The following is a 21503-nucleotide window of genomic DNA, read 5'->3' on the forward strand; positions in this document are numbered from 1 at the left end:
CGCTGCAGAGATGGGCCCTGGGGTGGGGGTGGGGTGCTGTCCTGCTGAGGCCTGTGTCGCTGAACCCTGAATCCCACAGGGCAGCGCCAGGCCAGAGCGGTTCCTCCCCTGGGCCAGTGCCCTCCTGGCACGAGGCAGGGCAGCCATGGTCCAGTTGGCCTGCCCCCAGCCTCCATGCTGGTGCTCTCCTCCCCCGGGGCCACCCTAGCCTGGGTCCTTCCCCAGCCCTTGTGCCTGGCGCAGCTGGGCCCAGCACACTGCCAACCTGCACCCCTCCTGGGCCAGGGCCCCCAGAGCTGGGCTGCTCTGGGATTGGTGCCCTGCCTGCCTGGCTGAGCATGGGGGGGGAGCCCAGGCCCGAGGCAGGGGGGCTGTGCCAGCCAGGCTGAAGGCAACATGGAGCCCAACCCGGGCAGAGAGGCACAAACAGGTCTCACAGGCCTGGCTGCTCCGGCTTTTATTGCACATGCTGCCCCGCTCTAATCAATGGCCAGTGTTTTGCTTGGCCAAGGGCCACACCTGCTGGGAGGGCTCCCCTGGGTGAGGGGGACTTGGGCCCCCCAGGAGGCCAGCTCTGGTGCTGAGTCCTGCAGCTGCCCTCCATGCTGCCCCCAGCCAGGCCAAAGGGGGGGAGGCTGCCTGCTTGTGCAGGCTGGCTCCGGTCTCAGGCCCAGGTTAGTGTTGGCTGCAAGGGCTGCTCCTTCCCTTCACCTGTGCTGCTTGGCCTAGCTCCAGCTGCCCCTCACTGCTGGAGCTGGTGTAGATAGCCCGTGGGCCCAGGGCCCCTCTTCCGCTGCCTGCTCCTTGGATCTTTCCTCGCCAGCGCGGGGGGCTGCCTGGCCCTGCTGGGCCCCTCCAGCCCCATGCTGCTTCCGGGGGCGGCAGTGGGGGTGCTGCGGTCCTCTGGCCTGCAAGGGAACAAACAGCCCAGCTGAGGGGCAGGAGAGCACGGGGCCCCCTGTCCCTGGGTGTCACAGCAGCTTTGGGCTCTAGGGGTGAGGGTGGAACTGCCCGAGTCAGCCTGCCCACCTGGCAGTGAAGGGCTGCCTGAGGCCCCAGCCGTCAAGCTCTCCCCACAGCACTGCGGCATGTGGTTCCCTCCCCCGGCCTCATATGGGGCAGGGGAATGGTGCCCCATTGTGGCCTCTCCCCCCCCCCCCTCCCCGATCCCACCTCTGCAGCAGACCCCAGTAGGGATGCAACATCCTATTTAACTGGTTAGCCAGTTTAGGGGGGGAGGTGTCTGGTCCCCCCCAGTTCTGGGTGCCTCACCTGGGCTGGGTGGCCTGGTCCCCATACTCAGAGCCCCCCGCCCATTCCAGCTCCAGGGGCATTGGCAGCCCTGTACCTTGGGTAGCCGAACGGCTGCAGTGTCTGGACCCTCCTGCCCCCTTGGGCTGCGAGACTCAGCTGGGCTCGGTGCCTGGGCCTGAGCTGCCGCAGGGCTTGGGCCACACGCCGGTCACCCGCAGCCTCCCAGACCAGCCGGGCCCGCTCGTCCGCCCGCTCGTCCCCACGGCTCCGGAACAGGCGCTGCAGCTGCCCCAGCCCCACGCCCCTGAAGATGTTGGCGGAGCCTCTTTTCCGGGTCTGGGCCGCAGGGGCCTGGCCCTGGGGGGGGTCGCACGCCACAGAGGCCGGGGTGCCCATGGGGCTCCCTGGGGGGCAGAAAGGAGACAAGATGATGAGTGTCACATCCCCCCCCGCCTCGTCCCACGGGCCTGCCGCCCCCCCACGGGCCTGGCTCCTTTCTCCCCCCCCCCCCCCGCCTCGTCCCACGGGCCTGCCGCCCCCCCACGGGCCTGGCTCCTTTCTCCCCCCCCCCCCGCCTCGTCCCACGGGCCTGGCCCCTTTCTCCCCCCCCGCCTCGTCCCACGGGCCTGGCCCCTTTCCCCCCCCCCGCCTCGTCCCACGGGCCTGGCCCCTTTCTCCCCCCCCCGCCTCGTCCCACGGGCCTGGCCCCTTTCTCCCCCCCCGCCTCGTCCCACGGGCCTGGCTCCTTTCTCCCCCCCCCCCGCCTCGTCCCACGGGCCTGGCCCCTTTCTCCCCCCCCCCCGCCTCGTCCCACGGGCCTGGCTCCTTTCTCCCCCCCCCCCGCCTCGTCCCACGGGCCTGGCTCCTTTCTCCCCCCCCCCCCGCCTCGTCCCACGGGCCTGGCCCCTTTCTCCCCCCCCCCCCCCCCCGTCCCACGGGCCTGGCTCCTTTCTCCCCCCCCCCCCGCCTCGTCCCACGGGCCTGGCTCCTTTCTCCCCCCCCCCCCGCCTCGTCCCACGGGCCTGCCGCCCCCCCACGGGCCTGGCTCCTTTCTCCCCCCCCCCCGCCTCGTCCCACGGGCCTGGCCCCTTTCTCCCCCCCCCCCGCCTCGTCCCACGGGCCTGGCCCCTTTCCCCCCCCCCCGCCTCGTCCCACGGGCCTGGCTCCTTTTCCCCCCCCGCCTCGTCCCACGGGCCTGCCCCCCCCCCACCTGGCCCCTTTCTCCCGCCTCCTTTTCCCCCCCTGCCCCCTCCCACGGGCCTGGCTCCTTTCTCCCCCCCCACCTCCTCCCACGGGCCTGCCCCCCCCCCTCCCCCCCCACCTGGTCCCTTTCTCCCCCCTCCTTTTCCCCCCCTGCCCCCTCCCACGGGCCTGGCTCCTTTCTCCCCCCCCCAGCCTCCTCCCACGGGCCTGCCCCCCCCCCCCCACGGGCCTGGCCCCTTTCTCCCCCCCACCTCGTCCCACGGGCCTGCCCCCTCCCCACCGGCCTGGCTCCTTTCTACCCCCCCCCCCCGCCTCGTCCAACGGGCCTGCCCCCCCCCACGGACCACTGCCCTGCGGGGGCGGGCTACCTGCTCGCGGGGCTCCGGGGTCCTGCTCGAGCCCCGCCCCCAGCCTCGCAGCCAATCAGCGGCCGCCGCCGAGCGCGGAGACAGCGGCTGCCCCCATCCGGCCCGCGCAGGGGGCGGGGCCCGGCGCCCCCGGGGGGACACGTGGCGCCCAGTGACGTCAAGGGGCGAGCGGTGACTAGCGGCGGCCCCGCCCCGCCAGGGGGAGCCCGAGCCCCGCCCCGCCCGCAGTGGGGGGCCAAAGGCTCCGGTGAGGGGCGGGGCCGTTGGCTCACGCCCCCCATGCGGGGTGGGGGGGCTCCCCGCAGAGGGGCCGGGGGGGGCTGTCGGCTCACGCCCCCCCATGCGGGCTCCCCGCAGAGGGGCCGGGGGGGGCCGTTGGCTCACGCCCCCCATGTGGGGTGGGGGGGCTCCCCGCAGAGGGGCCGGGGGGGGCCGTTGGCTCACGCCCCCCATGCGGGGTGGGGGGGCTCCCCGCAGAGGGGCCGGGGGGGGCCGTTGGCTCACACCCCCCATGCGGGGTGGGGGGGCTCCCCGCAGAGGGGCCGGGGGGGGCCGTTGGCTCACACCCCCCATGCGGGGTGGGGGGGCTCCCCGCAGAGGGGCCAGGGGGGGGGGGGGCTCCCCGCAGAGGGGCCGGGGGGGGCCGTTGGCTCACGCCCCCCATGTGGGGTGGGGGGCTCCCGCGTGCCCCCGCCAGCCCAGCGCTGCCCGCACGGGGGGGTCCGAGGCTGGAGCTGCCCCCCCGGGGACGCAGCACGCGCCGCTGCCCGGGCCCCGCTGCAGGGCTTCGGGCCGGGCCAGGCGAAGGGGCGGGCGGCCCGGAGAGGGGCGCTGGCCCGCGGCGGCAGGCTGGGCTGTACCGCCCTTCGCCGCGGCGTGGGGAGGCCGGTGACCCCGGGCTGGCGGGGTGAGGACGCGGGAGGGACAGTGGGGCCCATCCTCATGCGGCGGGGCCCCAGCAGCCGGGGTCAGGAAGGCCGTCGGGGCTCCGCCGCTCTCGCCAGGGCGCCGCGCAGCGAGGCACAGCAGAGGCGAGGTGGGAGTATCTTACTGGACCGGCTTGGCTGGGGAGGACGCGCCGCCGGAGGAAGAGCTGCGTGGCTAGAAAGCCCCCCGCTGCACTGCCATGGGGCAATGGAAGATCTGCCCCTCCCCTCCCCCGTGCCTCTCCCATCTCCTGGGACCCGAGGGAGGCCACACCGCTGCAGGCAGCTGGGCACAAGGCGGGGGGCAGGGGTTGTGCCTTTTTCTGAAGCACCAGGCTTTAGCCGCCCTCCGAGACAGAGCCCACAAGTCTGGTCCAGCACAGGGGCGGGGCCGGGGGCCACACGGCAGCAAGACTAGGGACAGCAGCAGGGCTGTCCTTAGCCATAGGCAGTTGCCTAGGGCACCCGTATTTCTGGGGCACTGTCAGTGTATAGGGGTGCCAGTTTAATAATCCCACCAAGGGCACCAGAAATCCTCAGGATGGCCCTGCACACCAGGCACGAGTCCTGTGATGTCTGGTGGGGCTGCGGATGCCCGGTGCAGCACTGCGTGGTGAGACGGGAGGGAAGTGTGGCTGGGGTTGCTGGGTGCAGCAGGGTGGGGGGACATGGTGGCAGGGCTGAGGCAGCGGGACTGGGGGGAGGACGGTGGTGTGGCTAGGGAGGCCCAGTGCTGGGGGGACATGGTGAGGTGCTGTGCAGGGTGTGTGGGCTCGTAGGTTGGGGGCCAGGCACGGGACGCTTTGCAAACGGGCAGCTAACAGGGAATCTTGGGAGGGTGTTGGGAAGTGGGTCTGGCCCACAAAAGCTCATCGCCTAATAAACCATCTTGTTAGTCTTTAAAGTGCTGCATGGTCCTGTGTTTTGTTTCAGCTACACCAGACTAACACGGCTACATCTCTATCACTATTCTAGATAGTTGGGTTGTGATGACCGGGAGAACCATATGGTGACTTGCCTGCCTGGTGCAAAGGTTGTGATTCTCTCATGTGCAGTGCCGGTGAGGAGCCGGTGGTTGTGGTACCTGTGGGTACCAGTGACATAGGAAAGGGTAGGGAAGAGGTTCTGGAGGCCACATTTAGGTTGCTAGGAAAGAGATTGAAATCCAGGACCTCTATGGTGGCACTCTCTGAATTGCTTCCGGTTCCACGCGCAGGGCCGGGTAGGCCGGCAGAGCTTCAGAGTCTCTGCCTGGATGAGACGATGGTGCGGAGAGGAGGGGTTTAGATTTATTGGGAACTGGGAAAATGTTTGGGATCGGGGGAGCCTATACAGGAAGGACGGGCTCCACCTAAACCACAATGGAACCAGACTGCTGGCACTTAACATTAAAAAGGTCGTCGAGCAGTTTTTAAACTGAGGGCTGGGGGAAAGCCAATGGGTGTGGAGGAGCACAGGGATCAGACAGAGGCATCTCTTAGGAGAGGGTCTATTAATAGAGATGCTCTGTGTTCTAGTCAGGAGGAGAGGATGGAAGTGTGGGTCAGATCAGATGAGAAACAATCAAGTCATAGAATCATAGAACACTAGGACTGGAAGGGACCTCGAGAGGTCATCGAGTCCAGCCCCCTGCCCTCATGGCAGGACCAAGTACTGTCTAGACCATCCCTGATAGACATTTATCTAACCTACTCTTCAATATCTCCAGAGATGGGGATTCCACAACCTCCCTGGGCAATTTATTCCAGTGTTTGACCACCCTGACAGGCAGGAACTTTTTCCTAATGTCCAACCTAAACCTCCCTTGCTGCAGTTTAAGCCCATTGCTTCTTGTTCGATCCTCAGAGGCCAAGATGAACAAGTTTTCTCCCTCCTCCGTATGACACCCTTTTAGATACCTGAAAACTGCTATCATGTCCCCCCTCAATCTTCTCTTTTCTAAATTAAACAAACCCAATTCTTTCAGCCTTCCCTCATAGGTCATGTTCTCTAGACCTTTCATCATTCTTGTTGCTCTTCTCTGGACCCTCTCTAATTTCTCCACTTCTTTTTTGAAATGCAGTGCCCAGAACTGGACACAATACTCCAACTGAGGCCAACCAGCGCAGAGCAGAGCGGAAGAATGACTTCTCGTGTCTTGCTCACAACATACCTGTTAATGCCTCCCAGAATCATGTTTGCTTTTTTTGCAACAGCATCACACTGCTGACTCATATTCAGCTCATGGTCCACTATAGCCCCTAGATCCCTTTCTGCCGTACTCCTTCCTAGACAGTCACTTCCCATTCTGTATGCGTGAAACTGACCCCATTCTGTATGCGTGAAAGTGAAAAAGAGTCTAACACATCAGGCAATGGCAGACAGATAAATAATAGACAATAATAAAAGACAAATGCTAGAAGTCTAAATAAGAAGATGGGTGAACTCGAGCGCCTTGTTTTAAAGGATATTGATATAATAGGCATCACGGAAACTTGGTGGCATAAGGACAATCAATGGAACACAGTCATACCAGGGTACAAAATATATTGGAAGGACAGAACAGGTCGTGCTGGTGTGGGAGGGGCACTGTACGTGAAAGAAAATGCAGAATCAAATGAAGTAAAAATCTTAAATGAGCCAAAATGTTCCACAGAATCTCTATGGCTAGTAATTCCAAGCTCCAATAATAAGAACATAGCGGGAGGGATCTATTAGCAACCACCTGACCAGGACGGTGCTAGTGACTATGAAATGCTGAGGGAGATTAGAGAGGCTGTCAAAATAAAAAACTCGATAAAAGTGGGGGATTTCCACTGTTCCCATATTGACGGGGCACACGTCACCTCCGGATGGGATACTGAGATACCTTAAATAACTGCTGCTTGGAGCAGCTGGTTCTGGAACCCACAAGGGAAGAGACTATTCTTGTTTTAGTCCTAAGTGGAGCGCAGGATCTAGTTCAAGAGGTGAATATAACTGGACCGCTTGAAAATAGTGACCATCATGTAATAAAATGTAACATCCCTCTGGTGGGAAACCACCTCATGAGCCCAACACTAGCAGTTAATTTTAGAAAGGGGAACGGCACAAGAATGAGGAAAAAACAACAAATGGTCTGGCAGCACTTGATAGACTAACAACATCTGACCGGAGTTGTCATCTGCAGAAGTGGCCTGTGCCCACGAAAACTCGTGATACCATCTACATGTTTTGTTAGTCTATAACCAAAAAATGTGTGTTGTTTTTTTCTGTAACAGATGAACTCATCTACCCTCTGAAACTCTTAAAAATGAGGAGGTTAGTTAAACAAACATGAAAAGGTTTGGGTGACAAAAGTAAAATCCCTGCAAGCTGCATGGAAACTTTTCAAAGACGCCATAATAGAGGCCGAACTTAAATGTATACCCCAAATTAAAAAACACAATAAGAGAACCAAAAAAGTGCCACCATGGCTTAACAACCAAGTAAAAGAAGCAGTGACAGATAAAAAGACATCTTTTAAAAAGTTGAAGTCAAATCCTAGTGAGGAAAATAGAAAGGAGCATAAACTTTGTCAAATTAAGTGTAAAAATGTAATAAGAAAAGCCAAAAAGGAGTCAGAAGAACAGCTAGCCAAACACTCAAAACTCATGTCTAGACTGGCATGATTTTCTGCAAATGTTTTTAACAGAAAAGTTTTTCTGTTAAAATCATTTGCGGAAAAGAGCGTCTAGATTGGCACGGACACTTTTGCACAAAAGCACTTTTTGCGGAAAAGCGTCCGTGCCAATCTAGACGCGGTTTTGCGCAAGAAAGCCCCGATCACCATTTTCGCCATCGGAGCTTTTTTGCGCAAAACAGTTTTTAGCTGTGTACTCTGGCCCTCTTGCGCAAAAGCATTTGCACAAGAGGGCTTTTTCCCGAGCGGGAGCAGCATAGTATTTGCACAAGAACACTGACAATCTTACATTAGCTCGTCAGTGTTTTTGCACAAATTCAAGCGGCCAGAGTAGACAGCTGGCAAGTTTTTCCACAAAAGCGGCTACTTTTGCGGAAAACTTGCCAGTCTAGACACAGCCAAAGAGTAATACCAAAATGTGTTTTAAGTACATCAGAAGCAGAAAGCCAGCTAAACAACCAGAGGGGCCCTTAGACGAGATGCTAAAGGAGCACTCCAAGATGATAAAGTCATAATGGAGAAGCTAAATGAATTCTTTGCGTCAAGATTCCCAAACCTGAGCCGTTCTTTTTAGGTGACAAATCTGAGGAATTGTCTCAGGTTGAGGTGTCATTAGAGGAGGTTTTGGAACAAATTGCTAAACTGAACAGTAACAAGTCCATGGGACCAGATGGCATTCACCCAAGAGATCTGAAAGAGCTCAAATGAGAAATTGCAGAACTATTAACTGTGGTTTGTAACCGATCCTTTAAATCAGCTTCTGTATCCAATGACTGGAAGATAGCTAACATGACGCCAATGTTTAAAAAGGGCTCTAGAGGCGATCCTGGCAATTACAGACTGGTAAGTCTAATGTCAGTACCAGGCAAATTGGTTGAAACTATAGTAAAGAATAAAACAGTCAGACACCTGGATGAATGTAATTTGTTGGGGGACGTCAACATGGTTTCTGCAAAGGGAAATCCTGCCTTACTAATCTACTAGAGTTCTTTGAGGGGGTCAACAAACATGTGGACAAGGGGGATCCAGTGGATCTAGTGCACTTAGACTTCCACAAACCCTTTGATGAAGTCTCTCACCAAAGGCTCTTAAGTAAAGGAAGTTGTCATGGGATAAGAGGGAAGGTCCTTTCGTGGACTCCGAACTGGTTAAAAGACGGGAAACAAAGGGCAGGAATAAATGGTCAGTTTTCCGAGTGGAGAGAGGTAACTAGTGGGGTCCCCCAAGGGTCTGTCCTGGGACTCATCCTATTCAACTTATGTATAAATGATCTAGAGAAAGGGGTAAACAGGCAGGTGGCAAAATTTGCAGATGATCCCAAACTGCTCAAGATAGTTAAAACCAAACCAGACTGTGAAGAGCTTAAAAAAGATCTCACCAAACTAAGGCTACGTCTACACTGCACCTCTCTTGTGCAAAGCCTATGGAAATGAAGTGTAGATTAGCATATTGCTGTGCTTCATTTGCATAATTAATTAGGGTCCGTTTCTGCACAAAAGCCTCTTGTGCAAAAATGGCCCCTAATTAATTATGCAAATGAAGTGCAGCAATATGCTAATCTGCGCTTCATTTGCATAGGCTTTTGCACAAGAGAGGTGCAGTGCAGACGTAGCCAAAGTGATTGAGCAACAAAATGGCAAATGAAATTTAATGTTGATAAATGAAAAGAAATGCACATTGGGAAAAATAATCCCAACGATATATACAATGTGATAGGGACTAATTTGGCTACAACTACTCAAGAGAGAGATCTTGGAGTCACTGTGGAGAGTTCTCTGTAAACATCCCCCTGTGCTGGGCAGCGGCAGGCAAAACAGCAAACAGAATGTTTGGGATCATTAAAAAAGGGAGAGAGAATAAGACGGAGAATATCTTAGTGCCTCTATATAAAGCCAGGTACACCCATTCCTTGGACACTGCGCACAGATGTGGTCACCTCATCTCAAAAAAGAGATACTGGCATTGGAAAAGGTTCAGTAAAGGGCAACAACAATGATTGGGGTTTGGAACCGGTCCCATATGAAGAGAGATTTAAAAGAGTTGGTCTTTTCAGTTTAGAAAAGAGGAGACTAAGGGGGGATAGGAGACAGGTCTATAAAATCATGAGTGGTATAGAAAAAGTGAATAAGAAAAAGTTATTTACTTATTCCCAGAATATAAGAAGTAGGGGTCACCAAATGAAGTTATTGGCAGCAGGTTTAAAACAAACAAAAGGAAGTTTTTCTTCACTCAGTGCACAGTCAACCTGTGGAACTCCTCGCCAGAGGATGTGGTGAAAGCTAGGATTTTAACAGGGTTCAGAAAAGAGCTAGCTAGATTCATGGAGGTTAGGTCGATCAATGGCTGTTAGCCAGGGTGGGTAGGAATGTGTCCCTGGCCTCTGTTTGTCTGGAAATGCGTAACAGGAGAGGGATCACCTGAGGATTCCCTGTTGTGATCCCTCCCTCTGGGACATCTGGCATTGGCCACTGTCAGCAGACAGGACCCTGGGCTAGACGGACCATTGGTCTGACCCAGTCTGGCCATTCTTATGATGCAGGGTGCAGGCAGGTGCTGTGTGGGCTGACAGGGCAGGAGGCCAGGCATGGATGCGGGGTGGGTGGGCTGGTGGGGCAGAGGGCCGGGCATGAGGTGCAGGCAGGCGCTATGCAGGGTGCGGGCTCTGCAGGCCAGTGGGCTGGGTGCAGGACTCAGGCAGGCGCTGTGTGGGCTGGGTGCAGGCAGGAGCTAGGGGCAGGGGGCGGGTCAGTGGGGCAGCAGGCCAGACATGGGGTGCAGACAGGCACTGTGCAGGGTGTGGGCTCTGCAGGCTGTCCAGGCAGCGGGCCGGGTGCGGGGTGCAGGCAGGCGCTAGGAGCAGGGGGCAGGCTGTCAGGGCAGCGGGCCGGGTGCGGGGTGCAGGCAGGTGCTAGGAGCAGGGGGCAGGCTGTCAGGGCAGTGGGCCGGGTGCAGTGTGCAGGCAGGCGCTAGGAGCAGGGGGCAGGCTGTCAGGGCAGCGGGCCGGGTGCGGGGTGCAGGCAGGTGCTAGGAGCAGGGGGCAGGCTGTCAGGGCAGTGGGCCGGGTGCAGGATGTGGTGTGCAGGCAGGCGCTAGGGGCAGGGAGCAGGCTGTCCGGGCAGCGGGCTGGGTGCGGGGTGCAGGCAGGTGCTAGGAGCAGGGGGCAGGCTGTCAGGGCAGCGGGCCGGGTGCGGGGTGCAGGCAGGTGCTAGGAGCAGGGTGTATGGGGTGGTGGGGCAGAGGGCCGGGCGTGAGGTGCAGGCAGGCGCTGTGCAGGGTGCAGGCTCTGCAGGCTGTCCGGGCAGTGGGCCGGGTGCAGGATGCGGTGTGCAGGCAGGCGCTAGGGGCAGGGGGCAGGCTGTTCAGGCAGCAGGCTGGGTACAGGCAGGTGCTAGGAGCAGGGGGCAGGCTGTCAGGGCAGTGGGCCGGGTGCAGGATGCGGTGTGCAGGCAGGCGCTAGGGGCAGGGGGCAGGCTGTCCGGGCAGGCTGGGTGCTTGGTGCAGGCAGGTGCTAGGAGCAGGGGGCAGGCTGTCAGGGCAGCGGGCCGGGTGCGGGGTGCAGGCAGGCGCTAGGAGCAGGGGGCAGGCTGTCAGGGCAGCGGGCCGGGTGCGGGGTGCAGGCAGGCGCTAGGAGCAGGGTGTATGGGGTGGTGGGGCAGAGGGCCGGGCGTGAGGTGCAGGCAGGCGCTGTGCAGGGTGCAGGCTCTGCAGGCTGCCAGGGCAGCGGGTCGGGTGCGGGGTGCAGGCAGGCGCTAGGAGCAGGGGGCAGGCTGTCAGGGCAGCGGGCCGGGTGCGGGGTGCAGGCAGGCGCTAGGAGCAGGGGGCAGGCTGTCAGGGCAGCGGGCCGGGTGCGGGGTGCAGGCAGGCGCTAGGAGCAGGGGGCAGGCTGTCAGGGCAGCGGGCCGGGTGCGGGGTGCAGGCAGGCGCTAGGAGCAGGGGGCAGGCTGTCAGGGCAGCGGGCCGGGTGCGGGGTGCAGGCAGGCGCTAGGAGCAGGGGGCAGGCTGCCAGGGCAGCGGGTCGGGTGAGGGGTGCAGGCAGGCGCTAGGAGCAGGGTGTATGGGGTGGTGGGGCAGAGGGCCGGGCGTGAGGTGCAGGCAGGCGCTGTGCAGGGTGCAGGCTCTGCAGGCTGTCCGGGCAGTGGGCCAGGTGCAGGATGCGGTGTGCAGGCAGGCGCTAGGGGCAGGGAGCAGGCTGTCCGGGCAGCGGGCTGGGTGCAGTGTGCAGGCAGGTGCTAGGAGCAGGGGGCAGGCTGTCAGGACAGCGGGCCGGGTGCGGGGTGCAGGCAGGCGCTAGGAGCAGGGGGCAGGCTCTGCAGGCTGTCAGGGCAGTGGGCCAGGTGCAGGGTGCGGGGTGCAGGCAGGCGCTAGGAGCAGGGTGCAGGCTCTGCAGGCTGTCAGGGCAGTGGGCCAGGTGCAGGGTGCGGGGTACAGGCAGGTGCTAGGAGCAGGGGGCAGGCTGTCAGGGCAGCGGGTCGGGTGCGGGGTGCAGGCAGGTGCTAGGAGCAGGGGGCAGGCTGTCAGGGCAGCGGGTCGGGTGCGGGGTGCAGGCAGGTGCTAGGAGCAGGGGGCAGGCTGTCAGGGCAGCGGGCCGGGTGCGGGGTGCAGGCAGGCGCTAGGAGCAGGGGGCAGGCTGTCAGGGCAGCGGGCCGGGTGCGGGGTGCAGGCAGGCGCTAGGAGCAGGGGGCAGGCTGTCAGGGCAGCGGGCTGGGTGCAGTGTGCAGGCAGGCGCTAGGAGCAGGGGGCAGGCTGTCCGGGCAGCGGGCCGGGTGCGGGGTGCAGGCAGGCGCTAGGAGCAGGGGGCAGGCTGCCAGGGCAGCGGGCCGGGTGCGGGGTGCAGGCAGGTGCTAGGAGCAGGGTGTATGGGGTGGTGGGGCAGAGGGCCGGGCGTGAGGTGCAGGCAGGCGCTGTGCAGGGTGCAGGCTCTGCAGGCTGTCCGGGCAGTGGGCCGGGTGCAGGATGCGGGGTGCAGGCAGGCGCTAGGGGCAGGGAGCGGGCTGTCGGGGCAGCGGGCCAGATGCAGGATGCGGCTGGCAGGGCCGGGTGCGGGGTGCAGGCAGGCGCTGTGCGGGCCGGCGGGGCAGCGCGCGGGGTGCGGGCTCTGCGGGCCGGCGGGGCAGCGCGCGGGGTGCGGGGCAGCGGGCCGGCGGACCGCGCCCCTCGCAGCGAGCTCGCAGCGAGCCCCCGGCACGTCGCGGCGGGCGGGGCGGGGCGGGGCGGGGCGGCCGGCGCAGGAAGGCCCGCTAGCGCCAGATGTTTGGCAGCCCCGCGCAGAGGAAGTGGCGCCGGGGAGCGGCCCAGGGTCCGCGCTGCAGCCATGCCGCCTCCCGCGCCCCCCGCCGCGCCGCCGCCCGGCTCGCCCGCCCGCGGGCCCCTCGGCCTGCACCGGCCCTTCGTGCGCAGCCCGCTGCTCCCGCTGCGCCTGGGGCAGCTGCTCCTGGGCGCCGCCTGCTGGGCCACCGTGGCCGCGCACAAGTACGAGGGCGCGGCGCACTTCGCGCTCTTCGCCGCCGTGCTGGCCTGGCTGCTGGCGCTGGCGCTGCTCGGCCTCAGCCTGCTGGGGCGCTGGGCGCTGGTGCCGGGGCTGGGCGCCCGCTGGCTGCTCACCAACGCGGCGCACGACCTGCTGCTGGGCGCCGGGCTCTACGCGGCGGCCGCGGGCGTCATGGGCCACAAGGCGGAGCGCAACAGCTACTGCACCCTGCGCGGCTACAGCCAGCGCTGCCCCTACCGCGCCTACCTGGGCGCCGCCGTCTGCGGGGCGCTGGCCGCAGCCCTGCACCTGCTCTCGGGCCTCTACTGCCTGGCGCGCCGCTGCCGGGGCCACCGCGACATCGTCTGAGCGCCGCCGGGCCGCAGCCCCCCCCCCCCGCCTGCCCCGGGACGGACCCGCACCCCCCCCCCCGCCTGCCCCGGGACGGACCCGCACCCCCCCCCCCCGCCTGCCCTGGGACGGACCCGCACCCCCCCCCCGCCTGCCCGGGGACGGACCCGCACCCCCCCCCGCCTGCCCCGGGACGGACCCGCACCCCCCCCCGCCTGCCCCGGGACGGACCCGCACCCCCCCCCCGCCTGCCCCGGGACGGACCCGCACCCCCCCCCCGCCTGCCCCGGGACGGACCCGCACCCCCCCCCCGCCTGCCCCGGGACGGACCCGCACCCCCCCCCCCGCCTGCCCCGGGACGGACCCGCACCCCCCCCCCGCCTGCCCCGGGACGGACCCGCACCCCCCCCCCGCCTGCCCTGGGACGGACCCGCACCCCCCTTCCGCCTGCCCCGGGACGGACCCGCACCCCCCCCCCGCCTGCCCCGGGACGGACCCGCAGCCCCCCCCCCCCGCCTGCCCCAGGACGGACTCACAGACCCCTCAATTCCCTACCAAGGACCCACAGCCCCTTCTCCCCCCTTCCCCTGGTTGGACGGACAGACTTGCCGCTCCTGGGATGGATGGACCCTCCGCCTCCTCTGTCTCCCCCAGGACAGACAGTCCTCCCCCAGCCTGGCAGGGCCCTGCAGCCCCCAGACAGAGGGATCCCTCCCCCTTGGCCTGGACAGGGGACGGACACAGAGTCTCCGCAGCAGAAGAACCCAGCGCCGATGGCCTGAAGTGGGGGCCGCCGGCCCTCGGGCCCCCTCTCCCGGCTCGCACAGGTGGGTGCTCGCTCGGGGTCTCTGTGCATTTGCTGCAGGGCGGCTGGGCACGGGGAGCCCGGCGGGGCCAGCAGGACACTGCCCCTGTGGGTGTCACAGGCGGGGAAGGGTTCAGGGCCAGGGCCCCCCAGGATTCCATCCCAGCACCCCTGGCCCAGCCAGGACGCTCTTCCCAGTATCTGCCCCCTGACCCAAAACGCTCAGAGATCCCCAAAGCTCCCGCCGGCTCCCTCCCTCTCTGGGGCTGAGCCCTCACTGTGCCCTGCATGCAGCCCCTGCCCCCTCTGCTCAGGTGTAGAACTGCCCCCCCAGGCTGGCGGATGCAGGCAGTGGACAGCAGCCCCCTGCCAATCCAGTGCCACTGCCCTTTCCCTGCATGGTCCTGCCTCGGCTGCCTCCCTGGTTCACGGCTGGGGGCAGGGCTGGGCCGGTATGGCAGGGCGCCGTGAGAGCCCCCTTCCGTTCCTCCCCCTGCTCACCCTTTCCTTTGCAGGGACATGCAGCCCACGGGCTGTGCCCCGGGATGGCCACGTCTTCCAGGGAAATGCAGCTACCTCTGGGGCGGCGCGTGACCCTGTTCAACTGCCGCCCAGCCGGCGAGGGCAGGACGTGAGACAGCCCGGCTGAAGCTGCAGACGAGACGGAGTGGAGGTCGGCGGCACTGAGCCCAGGCTGGAGGCCCAAAGGAAGGGCCGGTTTCATGCCAGCACAGACCCCTGGAGAGGAGACAGAGGGCGCCTCGGGGAGGCCAGGCCTGTGCCCCAGGGGCACAGGAGCGTGGTGCCCGCCCTGCAGCGTGGCCCCGTCCCTGGGCAGCGGCTGTGCCAAGGCCGTTCTGGGCAGCGCAGAGGAGTCCCGAAGTGCCTTGTTTCTTACAGACTGCCGCCTGGTGCCTTAGTCCCTGCGCTGCTCCCGCCCGGGGCTCTGAGCTGGGGGGGCTGGGGAGCCCTGCCGCAAAGGCGGCCCAGGCAAGCCTGGAGGTGCAGCGGCTGGGGCTGGGAACGCTGCCCCCTCTGCCCATGGCTGTGCCCATCGCTCAGGCCCCTGCATTTCCCTCCCCGGGACCCCCAGAGCTGTGTGAAGGCAGGAGCCGGGGGGGCAGCCCCTGTCCCCACCCAAGGGGATCGACCCCCGCTCTGGCTCCTCTCCTGGTCCTGCTCCAGCTGCGAAGCCAAGGCCTGCAGGAGGGACTGGATGCCTGGGCTCCTGTTGCCAGCAGCTGTCCGGGAAAGGCTGCCAGCCGGGCCCTGCAGCAGCTCCACGGTGGAGGGGATTGTGCTGGGACCGTGTCTGGAGGTGGCTCTGGGCTGAGGACGGAAAAGGCCGGTGGCTGCAGGTGCCTCCTGGCCCTGGACACGGGTGCAGCAGCGGATGGCACGGAGCAGCCGTGTCTCGCCTGGAGGTGAGCGCCGTATTCTCGGGGCCTGGCGGTGGACACGGGCTCCCCCGGAATCACTTGTGGCTGGGCCCAGAAAGCTGGGGAGCCAGAGGCTGGGCGGGCTGGGCAGGGAGGGGCTGCCGGCCCTGGGCTCACAAGGGGGTCGAGGCGCCCAGGCGGTATGAGATCCCACCGGCAGCACCCCGAGGGCGAGCGCCGGGCTCCGAGTCGGGCCCTCGGCTGCAGAGCCCAGGCAGATCCCCGCCCCCGCCCCCCATGAGCCGCACGTGACCCTTGTGGCCGACGCAGCAAGGCCCGTGAGAGCTGAGCGCAGGGCCCTGGCCAGGCTGGGGTGAGACAGTGGCACGGTGGGGAGCCTGATTCACGCTGCAGCCCAGCTGCGAGGTGGGCATGTGCCTCCCCACTTTGCCATGCTGCATGTTCCCACTCCCTGTGCCCCGCGGCCGGCCGGGGGCTGCCTGGCTCGTTCCCTGTGCCCCGCGGCCGGCCGGGGGCTGCCTGGCTCGTTCCCTGTGCCCCGCGGCCGGCCGGGGGCTGCCTGGCTCGTTCCCTGTGCCCCGCGGCCGGCCGGGGGCTGCCTGGCTCGTTCCCTGTGCCCCGCGGCCGGCCGGGGGCTGCCTGGCTCGTTCCCTGTGCCCCGCGGCCGGCCGAGGGCTGCCTGGCTCGTTCCCTCTGCCCCGCGGCCAGCCGGGGGCTGCCTTGCTCCTTCCCTCTGCCCCGCGGCCGGCCGGGGGCTGCCTGGCTCCTTCCCTCTGCCCCGCGGCCGGCCGGGGGCTGCCTGGCTCCTTCCCTCTGCCCCGCGGCCGGCTGGGGGCTGCCTGGCTCCTTCCCTGTGCCCCGCGGCCGGCTGGGGGCTGCCTGGCTCCTTCCCTGTGCCCCGCGGCCGGCCGGGGGCTGCCTGGCTCGTTCCCTGTGCCCCGCGGCCGGCCGAGGGCTGCCTGGCTCGTTCCCTCTGCCCCGCGGCCGGCCGGGGGCTGCCTGGCTCGTTCCCTGTGCCCCGCGGCCGGCCGAGGGCTGCCTGGCTCGTTCCCTCTGCCCCGCGGCCAGCCGGGGGCTGCCTTGCTCCTTCCCTCTGCCCCGCGGCCGGCCGGGGGCTGCCTGGCTCCTTCCCTCTGCCCCGCGGCCGGCCGGGGGCTGCCTGGCTCCTTCCCTCTGCCCCGCGGCCGGCCGGGGGCTGCCTGGCTCCTTCCCTCTGCCCCGCGGCCGGCCGGGGGCTGCCTGGCTCCTTCCCTCTGCCCCGCGGCCGGCCGGGGGCTGCCTGGCTCCTTCCCTCTGCCCCGCGGCCGGCCGGGGGCTGCCTGGCCCGTTCCCTGTGCCCCGCGGCCGGCCGGGGGCTGCCTGGCCCGTTCCCTGTGCCCCGCGGCCGGCCGGGGGCTGCCTGGCCCGTTCCCTGTGCCCCGCGGCCGGCCGGGGGCTGCCTGGCTCCTTCCCTCTGCCCCGCGGCCGGCCGGGGGCTGCCTGGCTCCTTCCCTCTGCCCCGCGGCCGGCTGGGGGCTGCCTGGCTCCTTCCCTCTGCCCCGCGGCCGGCCGGGGGCTGCCTGGCTCCTTCCCTCTGCCCCGCGGCCGGCCGGGGGCTGCCTGGCTCCTTCCCTCTGCCCTGTGGCCGGCCGGGGGCTGCCTGGCTCCTTCCCTCTGCCCCGCGGCCGGCCGGGGGCTGCCTGGCTCGTTCCTCCATCCCGGCCGTCCTTCCCCAGATGCAGAGAACGCAGCTGTGTAGGGAACCTGGAAATTTGACAAGCGCCAGGGGGTGGCGTCTGAGTCTGAATCTGCACAAACAAGGAGCAGTCCTGTGGCCCCTCACTGACTAACTGATTTGTTGGAGCAAGAGCTTTCCTGGGCAGACTCACTTCCTCCAAATTTGTGAAAACGTGGGGCACCGCTGGGTCCTAGTGCCCCCCCCCCGCCTCGCCCGGCCCTTCCTCGGCAGAGCGGCCAGGTGCCTGAGAGTGACTCAGCTGCAGGCGCGTGGCAGCGCCCTGGGCCCGTGGCAGCCGTCCCGGGGCAAGGAAGCCATTTCCCAGGCGTGGCCAAGCCCAGCCCCGGCCGCCAGCCTGGTTGGTGTACAAGCGGCGTGACCGCGATGTCACTGGTGCGGGGCTGGCGCAGACACAGTCACAGCCCTGGACACCGTCCCGCCTGGACGCCTGGCCCCGGGCACCCACAAGTAGCACTGCTGGCCCCACGCGGCCGCGGCCCCCCTGCTTCCATCCCCTGCCTCTCGGCTTTCAGCTCCACCTTCTGCTGCTGCAGCTGGCGAACTGGGCTTGGAGGTTGCTCTCCGGGCCCCCGCCAGGGCCAGTGAGCCGGTTGGTGCTCTCGCCAGCTGAGCTGAGACTGGCCTGGGGTCCCTGCTTGCTGGCCTGGGCTGTTCAGCCAGCTGTGCCTCGTTAGCGTTCCCACGTGCCCAGCTCGGCGAGCAGCCTCTGGGAGTGGCCCCCACTCCGCCTCCCCTGCTGTCCTGTGACTAAGCTAGGTTCTGCACTCGGCTTGTCTTCTGCAAGCTGTGCCATTGGGCCCGGCATCCCACCGCTGCCACCAGCTGTCCTGGCTTGGCCTCCCTCCTGTCTCTGTCACCACCATCACTGGGCCAGGCCTAGATGTGTGGGGAGGAGCAGGGAGACGGGGCCCCCAAGCACCAGCCAGGGCTCTGCCGAGTCCAGATGAGCCCCAGGCTTTGGCAGAGATGTTGCCCCCTGGGGGGATGCTGCCAGCAGCAGCGGTGCCAGGGGCCTGCCTTGGTTAGTCACCCGGCACCGGGCACTGCAGGGTGCTGAAGTGGCAGACGCACTAGCCAGGCCTTGGTGGATTCAGCTCTGTCTCTGCCCTGGCGCACCGTGACCTCACCCCGCGTGTCCCTGCCTTCTGCTGGCTGAGCGCGCGGTTCCTGTGCGGCTGGCCTGGCCTCAGAGTCACTGCCCCAGCCGGGCCTGCAACAGGGAGAAATTAACCCCTTCCTGCCCGCTGTGCAGCAGTACAGAGTGAGGGGGAAACCGAGTCACGTTTCTCTTACAAATAGCACACGGGTGTCCCGATTCTCCACGCCTTGGTGGGGGGGGGTGAGCCCAAGCCCGCGGTGCCTGGAGGAGGGGCCTCGTGGGCCAGCTCCATAGTTGCCAAAGGGCACAGATAGGGGGTCCCTACTGATCCCTGGCTGCAGGGTTAACTCTTTGCTGCCTGTTTGGGTTGGGGGGCCATGCCACCCCAGGGAGAGCCTGCAGGCAGCTCAGGGCTGGCACGTGGCCTCTGGCAGTTACTCATGGGTACCCTCACCCCACCATTTGAGTTACTGGGCAGGAGTGGACTCGCGTGGTGCACAGGGGGCGTGGCCGGGAGCGAGGAGGCGTGGCCGGGAGCGAGGAGGCGTGGCCGGGAGCTAGGGGGCAGGGCTGGGGCCTGGCCGCTCTGCTAGTGACTCCGTTTCCCTTGCAGGTGCTGAACGTGCTCCTGGACCTGGCTGGCTCCCCCGCCTGGTGCCGCAGTCCCACGCTGCTCGGGGGTGTTCCTGCTCCGTCCGGCCAGCCCGGCTCTCTGTGGGCCTGCACGCAGTCAGGGCACAGCACCCTGGAGAGCTGGGTGCCTTTGCCCTAGTGCTGTGCCCTGCCCAGCTCCCCGCAGGCTGCCCTTGCAGAGAACGAGCCAGGGGACCAGCCAGGCCCCCTCCGCCCCAGCGCCTGCTCATCTGTCCTGCCCTGCCTGCAGCTGGACTCTACCCACTGCTCCGGGGGCCTGGCCTACCGAGCTGGGGGCAGGGGGGGACAGGGCTGGAGCCCTGTAACGGGGCCAGGCTGGAGACCAGCAGCACCCCGAGGCTGGCACCTGCTGCTGCGGAGGAAGCTGGGTCCCTCTCCACCCCCATCCCTGCCCGACCCCTTAGAAGCACCCAGATCCCGGCTTGCTGTGAATTCCCCAGCTAAATAAAGGGCTGCTGGTCCGAGCCGGGCTGTCTGGCGGGGCTTTGTGTGCAGGCTGCGTGGGCCCCCGGGCCGGGGCGCGAGAGGGGGACGCTGGGCGGGGGCTCCAGGCAGGGTTCCCCCGAGCTCCAGCCCCCCTCCTTGCTATTCCCACAGCCAAGGGCTCAGCCCCACCTCCCCCTCCACCACCGTGGGGCCTGGCCCCTGAGCCCAGCCAGGGCTGGATGTGTCCAGCCACAGGAAGGGGGCCGTGCTGAGCCGGCCTGCCCCCGCGTGGCCTGGGGTTGGGTTCTGGCTGCAGCTCTGGGGGCCCCCAGCACCCCCCAGGCCCCGGCACAGCGGAGCCGAGTGTGCTGGGGGCTCTCAGCCTCCCCTCAGCTTCCCCAGCGAGCCTGCCCCCTGCTGGCCACTGGGACGCGGCCGCCCGCGTTGCTTGCTGGGCTGTGCTCCCCGAGGGGGCTCGTGGGGGCCAGGCCTTATACCCAGCCAGGGCCGGCTCCTGGCGCTCTGGGCCCCACCCTGGCAGCACTGGAGAGGGGGGAGCAGCTCGGGGGGTCCCCTGCCCCAGCAGCATGGGGCTGTCAGCCCAGCCCAGTCCCTCTGCCGGGCTGGGGGGCTGCCTGCCCAGGTCCCTGGGAGCCAGCCCCTGCCTGTGGGGAGGCTGGGAACCCGCATGCCCCAGCAGGAGAGCGGAGCCGCCCGGCCCCACAGCCACAGGGCTTTCCCCATAGCGCCGCCCAGCCCCACAGCCACAGGGCTTTCCCCATAGCGCCGCCCAGCCCCACAGCCACAGGGCTTTCCCCATAGCGCCGCCCAGCCCCACAGCCGCAGGGCTTTCCCCATAGCGCCGCCCAGCCCCACAGCCACAGGGCTTTCCCCATAGCACCGCCCGGCCCCACAGCCACAGGGCTTTCCCCACAGCGCCGCCCAGCCCCACAGCCACAGGGCTTTCCCCATAGCGCCGCCCAGCCCCACAGCCGCAGGGCTTTCCCCATAGCGCCGCCCGGCCCCACAGCCGCAGGGCTTTCCCCATAGCGCCGCCCAGCCCCACAGCCACAGGGTTTTCCCCATAGCACCGCCCAGCCCCACAGCCACAGGGCTTTCCCCATAGCGCCGCCCGGCCCCACAGCCACAGGGCTTTCCCCATAGCGCCGCCCAGCCCCACAGCCACAGGGCTTTCCCCATAGCGCCGCCCGGCCCCACAGCCACAGGGCTTTCCCCATAGGCCCGGCCCAGCCCCACAGCCGCAGGGCTTTCCCCATAGCGCCGCCCAGCCCCACAGCCGCAGGGCTTTCCCCATGGCGCGGCCTGCCAGCCCAGCCCCTGTGCCGTGTGTGCTGCCAGGCAGTGAGAACAAGGCTGCAATGAAGCAGCTGGGCAGGATGGAGCCAAAGGGCCAGTACCAGAGCCGGCACTTCCTGCCCTGCCTGCAGCTGAATGGGCTCTCTGTGTGCCGGGGGGAGGGGGCCCGAGTGCTCTGGGGGGGAGCCCTGCGAGAGTATGGGGGGAGGGTGCTTCATGAGCTCGATTCCCCTGCAGGGCCACGTGCCTGCATGTGTGTTCATATTCACACGCATGGGGGCTGCCTGGAGGGCTTTCCTGCAGGGAGAAGGATTTGCCCAGTTCCCCACTTCTGTTTTGGGGGCAAGGTGACGGCAGGCCCAGGAGGGCGATATTTGCCACACCTGGGGGGGTGACGGCATGTTGGGGAGCCCCCGACCCTGCACCCCCATCCACAGACAGATGTGACTCCCAACCGGCCGGTAGAGTAGAAGGTTTTATGGCTTCTCAGAGACACAGCGTAGGGGAGGGTCTGTGTTAACAGGAGCCAGGGCAGGGCCTTAGTCCTCTGGGGGGAGGGCTCATGGGCCCTGAACCCCTTTCTTGCTCCCAGTCTCCCCTCCTCTTTCTGCCCAGCTCAGACTAACTCAACTCCCCACCTGCCTCCCAGCTTGGGGACCATCCCTGGCTCTTCTCTTGTCTCTCCCTCTGGGAAGAGCCTTGTTATGGCCTCAGGCTGGGCGGAGGTGTCTGGGCCAACACACAAGGGGGTGAGTCAGCGGGAGTCTCACATCCCAGTGCAGCCGGGTGGGAACGCCGGGTTACGAAGTGGACAGCCCCCCACTAGGTCACGGGGGAAACTCCAGCCCCCCCCAT

General features: G+C 65.8%; 2 protein-coding genes across 2 annotated transcripts; one reads left to right on the plus strand and one right to left on the minus strand.

Moving 5' to 3' along the window:
• Positions 1–440: 440 nt before the first annotated feature.
• Positions 441–2985, minus strand: AVPI1 (arginine vasopressin induced 1). The gene is made up of 3 exons (XM_075916362.2): positions 2826–2985; positions 1349–1658; positions 441–908 (listed from the first exon to the last, which is right to left on the minus strand). The coding sequence occupies exons 2-3, from the start codon at positions 1648–1650 to the stop codon at positions 743–745; spliced, it is 468 nt and encodes a 155-aa protein (XP_075772477.2). The 5' UTR covers positions 1651–1658; positions 2826–2985; the 3' UTR covers positions 441–742.
• Positions 2986–12528: 9543 nt separating this feature from the next.
• MARVELD1 (MARVEL domain containing 1) lies at positions 12529–13337 on the plus strand. The gene has a single exon (XM_075916364.2). The coding sequence runs from the start codon at positions 12703–12705 to the stop codon at positions 13225–13227; it is 525 nt and encodes a 174-aa protein (XP_075772479.2). The 5' UTR covers positions 12529–12702; the 3' UTR covers positions 13228–13337.
• The last annotated feature ends 8166 nt before the right edge of the window (positions 13338–21503 follow it).

The sequence above is a fragment of the Pelodiscus sinensis genome, chromosome 8 (genome assembly GCF_052426305.1).
Source record: "Pelodiscus sinensis isolate ZL-2025 chromosome 8, ASM5242630v1, whole genome shotgun sequence".
Classification (NCBI taxonomy): domain Eukaryota; kingdom Metazoa; phylum Chordata; order Testudines; family Trionychidae; genus Pelodiscus; species Pelodiscus sinensis.

What these genes read in the sequence shown, in the direction of transcription:
- AVPI1 (XM_075916362.2), bottom strand. Translation starts at nt 1,650, where the DNA reads ATGGGCACCCCGGCCTCTGTGGCGTGCGACCCCCCCCAGGGCCAGGCC. An exon ending in CAGCCGTTCGGCTACCCAAG is followed by an intron (nt 909 to 1,348) that starts GTACAGGGCTGC and finishes GTTCCCTTGCAG; the next exon opens with GCCAGAGGACCGCAGCACCC.
- MARVELD1 (XM_075916364.2), top strand. Translation starts at nt 12,703, where the DNA reads ATGCCGCCTCCCGCGCCCCCCGCCGCGCCGCCGCCCGGCTCGCCCGCC.